The sequence below is a fragment of the Kryptolebias marmoratus genome, linkage group LG17 (genome assembly GCF_001649575.2).
Source record: "Kryptolebias marmoratus isolate JLee-2015 linkage group LG17, ASM164957v2, whole genome shotgun sequence".
Lineage (NCBI taxonomy): Eukaryota > Metazoa > Chordata > Actinopteri > Cyprinodontiformes > Rivulidae > Kryptolebias > Kryptolebias marmoratus.
Genome location: NC_051446.1, coordinates 8,334,748 through 8,349,123, shown reverse-complemented (window position 1 = coordinate 8,349,123; position 14,376 = coordinate 8,334,748). Strand labels below are relative to the sequence as shown.

The window sequence follows — 14,376 nt, the reverse complement described above, 5'->3', positions numbered from 1 at the left end:
CTCAAATTAATGATAGAGCTATAACCGAGCTGCTATAATTAAAAACACTTCCAGATCATGATTCCCTGGGTACAGTGTAGTCTTATAGAGTTCAATCTTAAATCAATAAGAATTAAATTATATGAGAGTCCCTGGGAAATTACAAATTGTAGTTTAGTTATATAGATATTTCTCTTCGGTGAGGCAAGCTTGCTGTAGGTGGGAAGACTTTGTCAGTGAGTTTAAATGGCAGATATAAGCGAACTGAGACTACAGAGTTATCCATCTTGACAGGCATAAAAGTCAAAACAAAATAGATAACAGAAATCAAAAAATACACAAACTGTTTTTCAGTTTTACAGTACAGAGTTCCTACACAATCTTGAGAGGAATGGAATTTGTTTTTGGTATTTTCCTGGTCTATATAAGTATGAAAAAAATGTTGACAATCTCAGACTGCTTTACTGACTCAGTTTTCTACAAAAAAATATAAAAAATTAAAATCTGCACTGCATCTAGAATTCTGCAGATTCAGCATTTCTGAAGGAAAAAAACTAAAATAAGTGGAGGGATTTTTCACCCTGATATACATAAAATGGTGCATGGTCGCCACAGACCGAAAATATACATGCTATGCTAATTGGATATCCAGCGTGTACCCCACAGACTATAAATGAGTGAGACCTCTCCTGCATAGACAGTGTTCATTCCATTGTTCTGTTTGACAAAACATTGTTATATTTGAGGAAAAAAGGACTCTAAAGTGTTGTTGTCCACTTAAACCCTCTCCAGCTTTGTGCTTTCATGTTTTATCCATTTTACACTTATTACCATCAATATTTGATTATCTTTCAAACCCATGTGATCATTTACTGATGTGAATACAGTGTGAGTGCTCCACTTTAACTCATCGTTTCAAACTGTTATTACGCAACAATTCACTAAATAAACACTTAACTGAAAAATTCTCTTCACAGTCCCGGCAAATAGGACTACATAAAGTAAAATAAAAAATAGAAAATAAGTACAATTCCTAAAAGGTTTTCCACTTCATGTTGTGGCAAGATTCAGTCAGAGACAAGAATCATGTCAGTTTTAGCTTAGTATTAAAGTAGGAACTAATACTAAGGCTGCAATCATTGGAGACTAGTTGACTGTTAGAAAAGTTTTCAGTTGTACACTCACTGAATGGTTTGGGACCAGTGAGTTGTGCAGATGTGTTTTGAGAAACTAAGATTTGAAGATCAGTCTACTTCTTATGTACACGGCGTGTAAAACTGTATTCTAGGCCATGCACATTCTTTGGTTGCCCATTTTGGCTTGCTTTGTACCGACTTTGGCAGCTGCCCGCATTTTTATGATTTAACCCCTTAGTCCATAGGCCTACTGGATTAATCTTGTTGGCAGAAGTGCTGCTGCCCCGGGTAAAGGGGCCACTAGTGATGTAGGGGCTAATCTACTGGAGGACACTTTAGAGATAAAGTTAGGTAATAGGTGAGATTAGACTTGTTTTATAAGAAGCCAGCAATCCTCTTTGGTCTTGGCCCAGCTCAGACAGCTGTTAGCTTGGCAGTCCTGTCAGAATTATCTACAAGTAAGCTATTGATACCATATATAATATTATTAAGAATAATATTAATTGTTTGCAATTTTTCTGTACAACCATACTTTAAATGATTTGAACTATCACTTTAACACAGACCTTGATTCATGAGATAGACCTGAAGTGTGCTTGCGTTAAGGTAGTGTGTGCTGTAGACCAATGGTTCCTTGAAGTGGGGTTGGGATCCCACTGTGGTTCAGGAAAAAACAATTGAGCTGTCCTTAGATGATCTTTAGATACCAACTAACATTTAAAAATTACAGTTTTTGAGTTTTTGCCATTTCCTTTCCCCACAAGCATTACAAAGAACAACAGCAGTAGTCATAAATTAATAAAAATGTTATTAAGATTTGGAATGCTGTTTCTGTTGACTTTATACCCTTGTTTAAAAGGGTTATTTGCAAAGTTTGTGTATTTAAATCAGTAATAGATGAAATCACAAGCCTTTGTCACTATTATTTTGTTGGTTGGAAACTAAAATGTTTGTGAACCACTGCCATAGACCACCGTAGAGTAACGTCTAAACAATAGTCCTCGCTTCAGGTCTCTTTCATAAGGTTCCTTGGGAGCCAGAAAGGAGCGAGGTGTTTGATTTGTATTTAATTTCCCCTCAGTCTGTGCACTGCTCAGTGAGCACATACTGACGGCTATAGTGGCTCCATTGGGATGGACTAAAGCTTTTTACAGTTGGCTGTCACAACACACCCGGGCCGAGGCTGAGCATGGCTGAGATTTGGCCCAGGAACCGGAGCTTTAAAGGCCTGTGGCTCCCTGGAGGTGTTCAAGGCTATCACTTCCCTCACAACCATCTGAAGCAAACTTTGAAAGGTGAAGGGTGAGAGAAGCACAAAGCAGAACACAGTGACTAAGCATTTTTGCTTTTGCTTTTTCAACATATGCATATACAATCTAGGCTATCAGTTAAGGTTATCCAGTAAGTACTAAAATCAAACAGTCCAACACACTGTCTGGAATAAAAGCCAACACATTTTTTTAAACTTTCATCAAGACATTAGAAGAACTTCTTTTATTTAATGTAAGTGTCCTACAAAAGGCTCTTTTTCTAGTTGAACCTTCATATCTTTAACTTTCAAAGCATGTTATTTCCTACAGACCAGCAAATGAAAAATGCAACATTTCCCTTTCTCCTGTTACAGTTATCAGCTTTTTTGCTCGCCGCTGAAAGGGGACGAAGGAGTGATAGTATTTTTGCCTGTGTCTGTTTGGGAAGAATTTCGAAGTACATCTGCAATTGATACGTTTGTTGCAGTGGTAGCAATGTGTCAGATGATATGCAGTCCTTCAAGCAAAGCTAGACTGAAGTGATGTTGAGTGTTTGCATCTCACCTAGAAAGACCTTATCAGATGTTTTGTTCTGTTCCTGCCTTTTGTCAACAGGACTTCAGAACAGAAATATAACAGAAGATGGAAAAAATATAATGTTACCAGTTAGACAGGAAAGAATTAAATTTACTAATATCCTCATTGTTAATTTGAAAAAAATCTAAGTCTAAGATATGAAGAATGTTAAATGGTTCTGTTCAATACTAATTTTCATAGAGCTTTTTTCCTTCTAAAATGTAGCGTACCTTCACAGAAACCTTAATCTGAGGCTGTTTTACCATTTCTGCAAATGGAATATTTCTCTCAGTTCTTGTACTTTTTCCCCTCCCATCTTCAGTACATTGATGACACCCTCCCACCAGAGTCCCCTTACCTGTATGGTCTTCATCCCAACGCTGAGATCGGTTTCCTCACACAAACGTCAGAGAAGCTTTTTCGAACCTTGCTGGAAATGCAGCCCAGGGATGGAGGAGTCGGAGAGGGAGGCGGGATGACAAGAGAGGAGAAGGTACACTGGATGACCCTGGAATATCAATTTGGTGCAATATTGAAAGATACGCTGTAGATTTTTAGTTTTAATGTTATTTTTGAGTTTATGAAACATTAGCAGTGTCTGAAGTGGGTTATGTTGTGGTCCATGAGCCTGATGATTCATCAGATCACTTAGCATGTTTACATGCACAGTAAAGTAGCGCTCCAGTCTTTGTTGGTGGGGTTGCTGTCTAGGTATAATTCTAATAATAACGATGTTGTTGATGTTATATGTTTATATATATATATATATATATATATATATATATATATATATATATATATATATATATATATATATTTCTTTTGTCTTGGACCAAATAAATGGCCTTTTTGGAGACCTAAACACACAAAAAGTTCTAAAAATTCTCATCACGCTTAATGTTTGTGCAGTTTCATATTTTAAAGGAATAAAATTGTTATGGTGGCTCAACAGCAACACATTTTATAACAGCTTTTCTAAGCACAAGTTAATTAAAAGAATCTATAAAAGGTCACGTGGAGAGATGACTTAAACCCAACAGGAAGTCAGTGTGGCTAGACCTCAAAAATGTCTTGTGATAAAATATGCAATTTTTTAACTCACATAACAATCTCTGGGTTTGTCCAAAGCTAACATGTTTAATCACAGTTGGTTCCTCAACACTCATTTCACTACCACCTTAGCCCCACCCACTGACAACAAGAAGTTCCATGTTTTACTCACCCTCCTCTGACCTTCTTGAGCATAACAACTTCACACTGTGTCTGAAGACAGATAACAAGTCGATGTATTAAAGATTGTCTTGGTATTAAAGAATGAATTTTCTGCTTTTATTTATGCAGCACAATTTAATTGATAAAAAGTCAATTCAAGGCACTTTAGAAAAAAGCAAACAGGTCCAGTTCAAATCCTGTTTTATGCAATCCAATTCAGTCAGTTGAAACTATTATCTTTGCCTAATGCAATTTTCAACATGTTGGGCCAGGAGAAAAGCTTGACGAAATGTTAGAGTGCAGCTATTTTCAGTGATCAGTATCCATAAAATTGATTTACTGGTCCGTCTTCATTCCCTCACCTATACTCATGAGGTATGGATCATGACCGAAGAACTGATGAGGCTGGGTTCAGCCTTAGTGCTAAAGTGGGGAACTCTGTCATCCAGAGGGAGTTTGGAGTAAAGCTGCTGCTCCTTCGGATCAAAAGGAGTCAGCCAAGGTGGTGCAGGCATCTGATTAGGATGCCTCATGGATGCCTCTCTCGGAAGGTCTTCCAGGCCTCTGTATATCCTCTCTGGCCTGAGAACATATTAGTATCCCCAGGAGGAGCTGGAGAGTGTCACTGGGGAGAGGGATGTCTGGGTTTCCCACCTGAACCTGCTGCCTCCATGACCTGACCACTGATAAGAAAATGGATGGATGGATAGACTATCCCTAAAATATTTCTTTGTCTGATTTCACCCAGAAATAAAATCACACAGTTTAAAAAGGTTCTCCATCTTTAAAATTATCTTTACTATTACCTCAGCTAGAAACATATTATGTGTCAAGATCATCTTTATTTTCTTATGTACCCTTCAGATGTGGTTAAAAACATTTGAACTTCCTTAAATTTTGAAAAAAGGATTCTGTCTTTAACATGTTTGTCTGTACAGAGTGGATTTGTTCTTACAACCCCACTTACAGATTAATAAATGAGAGCATTTAAACTCAATAAGGACTTCGATACAACACTGATGAAAAGCCAGACCTTCATATGAAGATAACATCAAGTTATGTGAACTGTTGTCATGCAGGAGGATGACTGCATCACCAAATCATAAATGTATGACGACAGCAGGTGACATTTTCTTTACTTCCTGCACACTGAATTGAAACTAATTTTCAGTCCAACTGTTTGGGGCCCAAGAAAGCACTGAGGGAGAATTTACTGTGGTGACATTTTTTGGTGTGTTTTCTGGTTCAGTTCACTCTGAAATAAAGCTTGTTTGACTGTAAAAGTTCAAATACAGATCCTGTGAGAGATGTTGTAGACTTTTTCATACTTTCTTTATAAAACGAGTGTCACTTCTTTTCAATATCACTAATTAGAGTTTTGATTGTCGGAGTGTTTGTTTTGCTTCAAAGTCATTTATGCCTACTGTTGCTTGAAACAAGCTGTAAAATTATATTACAGGATCTGTATCAGGCTAATTTTATTCAGAATTCCTATTTTTTAAAGGTCATGGTCATTTTCACGCTTGTGAACAGTGTAAAACTTATGCATATAGAAATAACTCCATTTTAGAGCTGCAGTAGCAGTAGATGTTTCCTTTTGTCTCACATCATCCTCTACTTACAGCTGCTTCCAAATCAGCTGTAAGACCAAATTCATACCATCTTTTTTCAGGAGAGTAGTCCAGGGATTTTACTTAAATTACATTTGGTCACAGAGTGATGGCTCTACAAGACATGGTCATCTGCAAAAGACAGAAATGTGAGCTTCTAAATTCCAGACATAAAACCTGATTTTATTGGTGCTGTTTAATTATTTCACCCACTGGTTTCTTTCATAGTTTGTTGTAACTTTTCTTCTGGTCCTTCAGTCTCTGATTATCTTCTAATTAGCTTTTCAGCATAATAAATGCAGGGTTTCCCCCAGAGAAGAGGTTAAGCCCGGTGGTAGGTAGCCATTTGCCGGCCAATTGTGATTTAGTAAAAAAAAAAAAAAGATTAAAGTTGACAGGAAAGTTGAAAATATGGCTATTCATTATGTAATATTGTAAGATAATTGTGTCAAATATTTGCACAACTACAGTTTTGCAAAAAGGCACTTTTGAAATACTTTTTTAAACAAAAAAAATACAATTAAAATAAATAAATAATAATAATAACTAATTGATTGCAACTAATTTGAATCCTAATTTAAGTCACACTTAAAAATAAATTAAATTAACATAAATGAAAAAGTGCAAAGAAGGAACCAACACACATCTCACGTTAAGGCCAATGAATAACAACAGAGAACTGCTTTACTGTACTGTGCTTTTTCTGGCACAGGATGCATGTTGGATAATTACATATCACAACAAAACGAAGCATATCTAAAGCTGAATTTAATAGCATAATTTAACTGTTAAACAAGGATAAATTAGCTTGCATCATATTAATATTTTCACTAAGTACAAAACACACTTACCATATTCGGTCTTGTAAAACCACCTGCTGAATTTCAGCTCAGCTAATCATTTTTGGTTAAACCCGCTCGTTCGATGTTTATTGTTGTGCTTTGACAACGAGCTAACTCCAGATAGCTGAAGGCGGCTCACCCTCAGGGCTCATTAGAGTCCCGCAGGGCTCTGAGAACTGCGCGCAGACCTGAGCGCGTGGTGAAGGCGTTTATACTTGGCACTTACATTGGTGCAGTATTCTCCAAAAAGACAGGGGGCAGTACGCTACGTAACCAGTGGAAATATGGTAAAAAAAAAAGAGAGCAGGTGGTTGTCACATCAAATATGTCTGCACGTATTCAGGAGGAAGAGCTGTTGTGTTTCTGGCTGTGATACAGAGAGGATGTTTAAACTTAAAGCATTCAGTTTGACTTTAATTGATTTATTTGCTTTAGTTGTCATTCGCCCATCATAGGACTAATATTTCTTCCTTCTGTGGTCTATAAACACTCCTTTTTATTGGCTGCAGCAGTAATCTCCTTCCGTGAGTTTTGAACCGTTTGATTATCTTTGTGATGTCTCATAGAGGTATCATATAAATGTTGATGCAAACCAGCTCTGCTAGAGCACCGAAATCATCCATTTAGAATGGAGAACGTGCAGTCCTCGCCAATTTACAAAAGGTGCATGACGTGACACCTCACGGGATCTTCGCGCAGGGGCGGGGATGGCATGATTGTGTCACTGTTGGCGCGCGTGCCCTCGCACGGTGAGGTAGAAAAAGGTAGCGGTTTTAGGGGTACGGGTGGAAAAAAAGATGTATAAAAAATGACATATTTATCATAAACAAGCAGAGCTTAGCCTGGCGGCAGGGTCACCAAAGCCTGTCAGCCCACCAGGCTTATAATACGCTGGGGGAAACCTTGAAATGAGTTCTATATCTCAGCCTGATGTTAATTATTAGAATTCATTCAACATTAATTAGGGTGCATATGTACAAAAAGGAAACTTTTTCAGCTTAATTTAAAACCAAAGCTTTTTTTGTTTTACCAGTCTAAACATATTTAAACACACCTAAATGAGCTGAAACAATGCTGGATATTAAACACTGAATTAATAATGAGGAGGTTTCATAAAACAAAGCCCTTTGTTTATATTTTATCCAGATTCCCTTAAATAATGTATGGACAACTTTTTAGGTGGAGTGTTTGGTGAACCCAAACACAGGCCACAGGAACGAGGAGGTGAAGCAAACAAAAGACTTCAAGTAGATTTACAAAGAATTTGAAGGCTCCAAGTCTGTGGCATGTAGAAAAACTCCAGGGAAAAAAGTCAAATTATAAATCTGAGGTGCAACAAATCCAAAGCCAAGTGTTTGCAAAGTGTTTTAGCACTCAGAGTTTATCAAGGTAATGACTATTTGCTACTACAACAAAAATGTAGCTCAACATAACAGTTAATGAGCCATATCTGTGTTGTTTTATTCAAACTAGTTGCAAATACAACCAAAGCTTGACTAGTCCTGCAATCAGCGTAACACTGAGAAATACTTCCAGGACTCAGCATTGGTCAACTGAATCACCTGGACTAGAAAATGTAGCTAAAGAACCATTCTGTCAACTGTCTTCCATGTCATAAAACATTTTCCACATGAGACCTCTTAAAATGTCACTGAAATCAATTCTGTCAGTTACATCCCACAGGAGAAGACAGCCTCGGCGATTCTAATAAAACAGTACTGTCACCAGATGGAGGCTGTTATCCTGCTTATACAAGCAAATAACAAAATTCAACTGTTGCTAATTTCTTCTAGCTCGTTATATTAATGTCAAAACTAATGAAACATAGCAGCAAAATTCAAGTCTAAAAAAGAACTTTAGTGAATTAGGGTATTGCCTGTTTGCTTAAGCTTTTCTCTGGTCCAAAAAACCCTATGTGACACACAATGAATGTCAAATTTTTGACTCTGAAAACCTTAATGAGATTGTAAATAATGCATCATAAACAATATAGACAGTTAATGTACCTGTTCAGAATATTAATGTAACGGAATGAGCATAAATTATTTGTAATCATGTGTGATAACAGAAATTCACAAAAATAAAAGAAAAAGACTTAAACAAAGGTTTAATGCATTTGAAGTAAATCAGAACATTTTGGAGTACTTTTTTTTAACTATGTAAAAATCAGCATTTGTGAACCATCTGTTCATGTATCTGTGACGTTTTTAATATTTTTATAGAACTTATTCAATTTTTTTTATTTATCATCAACAACATTTAGCACAATTAATAAATTTAAAATACTTATTTTAACATAAACATTTGTCCTAAATAGCACATTTTAGACTAGGCCACACTTGTTTTACAGAATTACTCAAAATCTTATGTTTTGTTGAAAGACTGTACCAGGGTGCTGTCTCAGGAGGGGTAAAACATGCAGACACAGAATGTCACTCACATAGCTCTGTGCCACTGTTGTCCCCTGGATCACAACCAGAGGGGAGCTGAAGTCAGACCCCTTGGCTTTCCAAACTAAGATGCCAACAGTAAAACTGTTGTATTCCCCCACAGCACTGGCAGACACAATACGCACACATCATGATCATCTGTGGTAATACAGAACTGAGATTCATTGCTGTCAGTGTCACAGTAACACTCACCATCGGTCCATACCTTGTCGATAAGGCACCAGTCCAAACCCAGCTGTCTCTGCTATGATGTTAATGGCAGCCTACTTATGACACAGTGAATCTGTAGTCCAGCTGATACCAAGTGTCCAGACATGGCGTGGAATGACAGGGGGTATTGTAAAGAGTTCAATACCTATGTGAGACACATTTGTCATACAGTTTTGTTATGCTTGGTCGCTCAATACAACGATCAAGGTGTGGTCTGTCTTGAACGACCAGAATCTTCAGGATGTATCTGGGTGCCCTCACGTAACTGTTGGTTCAAATATCAGGCCATTTGTAACATCTGCTTACTCCAAATGTATGGCTGCCAGGCTGAAATCTCACTGCTGTATGAGATCCTTTACAATACAGTATATATTTACAGGTTTTATGTTGCGTTTTCTGCACTGTTTGTTAAAAAGTTTAAAAGGCAGATGTCATATCGAAGATTTGGATAAGATTATCTCCTGGTAATGACTAGCAGTCTTATTTATACATATTTGTTTTCACAGTTTGCTGAAATCAAAAGCAAACTGTGATTGATTGGGTTGCTTTGTGTGTTATCAAAACATTTTACCTCTAGATGTTATGTGCTGCTTTTGTGTGTTTCCATTCATTGATGTGTTTTGATGTGTGACCTTTCTCGCTTAGAAGTCTGAAAACTCCCGTCTTAACAAACAGCCATGCAGAGCGAATCAACAAGCCTCACTCTGTATTCTTGGTGTTCGCTGGACGCCAAACCTAAAATCAGATATTTGAACTGTGAAATCTATAAATATGATGACCTCATCTCCTTTCTCCAGCAGCTAATCCTTTGATTGATTGCTCCCGTTGGTTGTCTTGGGAAACTGTTGACAGAGAGATTAGCCTTCATCACTTACTCACAAAAATATGTCTGGAACATTGATTGTCTGAAGAAATTACAATGTTAAAATTGAAATTCATTGAATACAAATAGAGGGCATTGCAGAGATTACCCTTATGAATATTTATGAACATTTCTGTTTGAAACTAACTCATGGGTTGTCAGAGATGGCAAATATGAGTGTATCTGACAAACCTATCTCTAGTCAGACATTTACCTAGAGAAGTCTTTTTGTTTTTATATTAAACAATGGTTAAATAATGATGAACTATTTTCCTCTCACTTGTCTCTCTTTATTTCTTATAATATGATCAGGTTCGTGCAGTGCTGGAGGACATTATGGAAAGACTTCCAGAAGAGTTCGACATGGCCGACCTTCTAGGGAAGGCGGAGGAGAGGACCCCCTTCCAGGTGGTGGCACTGCAGGAGTGTGAGCGTATGAATGACCTCACCTGGGAGATCAGACGCTCCCTCTGCGAGCTAAGTCTTGGACTGAAGGTCAGAATACTTTTATACAAGCAGATAGGGTCAAAAAAGGGGTAGGGATATCATTGTTGGCCGCTGCCTAAGGGGACATGGTGATAACAGTTTTACCCGTGTGTGCATGCATTTGTTTGCATCATCCTCTGGACAGATTTTAATGTAACTCAGAAAGTAATCATTGGATATACTTTTAAAACTGATTAACTTTTGCAGTCATTCCAGTTCAAGCCTCTACAGCCAACTGACCTTAGTGATCTGATCTCCAGTTTGTTGAAACTGGCTTTAGGGACTGACAGAAATACATTACCAGTAAATAAACATTTATCCTTCAATTATGCAATCTAAAAATGTAGAATAATTGTTTTTATATTCCTTTTTTTACTCCAAGAGTTTATCATTTTAACTAAAGATGTAAACTGTATACATACAAGCCATGTATACATACATCGGCTTCTAGAATTGCGCCGCTCAAGCTGGCTGCATGTTGGAGTAGCTCTATTACATTCACTCTGAGATATTGCTTTAAAAAACTTTATTCCTCTTTTTTTCTGGATGTAAATCACTTTTTTGGATCTTTATTTCCTCTGGTATCGGATGCTGTGCAGCAAGAAGGATTTTTACTGAAACCTTTTTTTACTTTTGGACATTTTGTTATGATGCGTAACCATGATAACAAGTGTTAAATGTGAGGAAGAGTGCCTCGGCCGGCAGAATGAAGAAACCTCACCGCTACAGGCCCGGTACCATGGTTCTCAAGGAGATCCACTGATACCAGAAGTCCACTGAGCTGCTCATCCAGAAGCTGCCCTTCCAGTACCTGGTCTGGGAGATCGCCCAGGACTTCAAGACCGACCTGAGCTTCCAGAGCTCGGCCATCATGGCTCCGCAGGAGGCCAGCGAGGCTCACCTGGTGGGGCTCTTTGAGGATACCAAGACTCAGGACACATTGGGACAGACCGCTACAAGAGATCCTTCCTGCTCACAGCCATCAGCATCTATAACAACTCTTTAACAAAATCAGGATTATGAGCTACAACAACATTTAATTTCCCTTTGGGATAAATAAAGTATCTTTGAATTGAATTGAATTGAATTGAATTGAATTGAATTGAATTGAATTGAATTGAATTGAATTGAATTGAATCATCGGGAAAAATGTATGGGGTAAAATACGTCTTTGTCCTAAGGTCCAAACTCCTTAAGAGTTTTTTATTATATTATATTTTTCATATATACAGTTTGTCATTAGGTTTCTGTTATGTGAATTGTTGAATTTTACTTCAGGATCCACTTTGTAGTTTGTGAGACTGCTAGTATTTTTTTATTTATTTATTTTTTTTTCATTTATTTTAGAGATCTTGCTGATATTTGTTAAATCAAAATTAGTTTATTTCTCAGATGCAGATCCATTGGACTGAATTGTTAAAAAATATTTTGACCACTGCATACACTGTAAAACAAGCAAAACATTAATTGAAGATGAGTTTTAGTATTGTTATAAAAAGTGAAGTATCTTCTAAAAAATTTAACTGAACTCATTAAATTGTAACTGTAACTGCCACCATCGACCCCCCACCCCACTCACAGTTACCCTCAACATCCCTGACTCTAATAGGCTGCTGTACATAACTCTTTATATTTATCTGAAGTCTCAGATATCTGTCTTTGGAGGGGCAAAAGAGATGAGATGTCTGTGTGTCGAGCGTGACTGACTCGTCTGTTTACGCTAAAGAAAAAGAGAATAGGGGCATGGCATGTTTCTCAGGAGTTATGAGTCTTTGGTCTCTCTGCTCTACAAGCTCCAATAAATCGGTTCAGTGATTTAAAAGCTATGTAGCCCATTGTAGCAGCAGATGGAATCATATTTTGTCTTTATAATTGAATGTGTAGGAACTATGAGAATGTCAGCCTTGGTGAGATATTGTGGTTTCACAGAGTAAGTCAATAGTTAGGTTATAAACTAACTGATCAGGGTTTTGGAGATCTCTGTACACTGAGACGTGTGTGTGTGTGTCTGTACGTGGGTGTGTGTGTGTATGTGTGTGTGTATATATATATATATATATATGCAGAGACCAAATCTTTTCATATATTGTTATGACTGTCACATCACCAGATACAGTGTCAGCTGGGGAAAGAGACTTAGAGGCACTTCGAAATCTGACACATTTTTTGTTATTATTCAACACTTTATACATTTAGAAGTTGTTTTCAATTAGCTGCATAGACAACAGGAAGCAAACACATTGAATTCCTTCCTGTGATGCAAGCTGACAAACAAAAGAAGGTTTCTGTACAACAGAAACAGCATCTGCTAGTTATGACTACAGACAGATTTTTACAGATCATCAGAAGAGATATCCAACGCAGATTGCACAACAGATTTAGTTGTTTTTTTTTTGTTTTTTTACAAAACTGCAGGCAGTTTTTTCATCAGAGTTCAATAAATGTAGAATATTGACAGAAATAGAGTTCGTCTAAAATAAAACAGGATTTGTTTCTCTGCTGCATTGTGTACATTTTGTCTCATTTGCTCTTTTTCAGCAAGAAGTAAATGGCTAAGGCTATGAAGAGTTTGGCAAAAGCAATGAGGCATCACAAATAAATTTAATAATAAAATTTCAAAAATTCTGTTGAGCAAGAAAACAGAGTTGCTGTTTATACCAAAGCTTGAGATGTGTGCCACTTGTACTACATTCCATATACCTCAAAAGTTGGAACTAGGATCTGGGTATGAAGTCAGACCGGACTTGACTGTGTTCCAGTTGCAAGTCAGAAGTAACCAGGCTAACTCTCATTAGCAATACAAATCAATAACTTTTCAATAACAAATCAGTTTCTTTGCATTCTAAGCATCCAAACACTGTAGTAACATGTTCACTAATAGTGGTTGAACAGTAATATGTTTCTGACTGATTTACTAAGACACAAACTAACATAAGAGAAAATATATTTATTACCTCAGCTATTATGTGTAAGGTGGCCATACTGGATTTTGAGGTCAGGATGGGTTTTGGATATTTGACTTTCCGTGTCACAATTCCAACTTTGGGGAATTTAGCAGTTGATTTTTTCTGACTTTCGTGTACAAATGGATTGTAGTATCACTTTAATTCTCCTCTTAAACAAAAGTCGCAGCAATCCATCCATCCATCCATTTTCTTTACCCGTTTCTCCTTTCCGGGTCACAGAGAGCTGGTGCCTATCTCCAGCCATCACTGTGCGAAAAGCGGGGTAATCCTGGACAGGTGGCAAGTCCATCTAAGGGACACGTAGAGACAAATGAAACAAAAAAACATTTACACTCTCACTCACACCTAGGGACAATTTTAGAGTTACCAATGAACCTAACATGCATGTTTTTGGTCTGTGGGAGGGAACCGAAGTACCCAGAGTAAACTGACGTGTGTACAAGGAGAAAATGCTCACAGAATACATATCACTGAAAAAAGAATTTATTCCACAGTAACCATAATATATAGAAATGGTGTGGTTTGGACACTGTGACTTTTTTAAAAACATGATATACTTTGAAACTGGAAACCAGCCCTTGGCTAATGTATAGTTCAGTTTCATCTCCAGCTCAGCCAAAGAAGACTAACAGAGAACACAGGAAGACAAACTCACTCTCAGATTTAGGTTTTATTGGTGAAATCAACACCAGCCAAGGTGTTGAGGGGATCCGTTTTGGTGGCCTTAGGATCGCATCTCTGCTTTTTGCAGATGATGTGGTCCTACTGGCTTCATCAGACCGTGATCTACAGCTCTC

At 37.4% G+C, this 14,376-nt stretch overlaps 1 protein-coding gene across 2 annotated transcripts in view; it reads left to right on the top strand.

Moving 5' to 3' along the window:
- LOC108235825 (dynein heavy chain 9, axonemal) overlaps positions 1-14,376 on the top strand; it is a 194,607-nt gene that overhangs the window by 172,453 nt on the left and 7,778 nt on the right. For both annotated transcript variants that reach the window (XM_037980602.1, XM_025005916.2), the window contains exons 63-64: positions 3,264-3,434; positions 10,440-10,622. In XM_037980602.1, the coding sequence (XP_037836530.1) occupies positions 3,264-3,434; positions 10,440-10,622 (354 nt within the window). The remainder of the gene's footprint in view (positions 1-3,263; positions 3,435-10,439; positions 10,623-14,376) is intronic.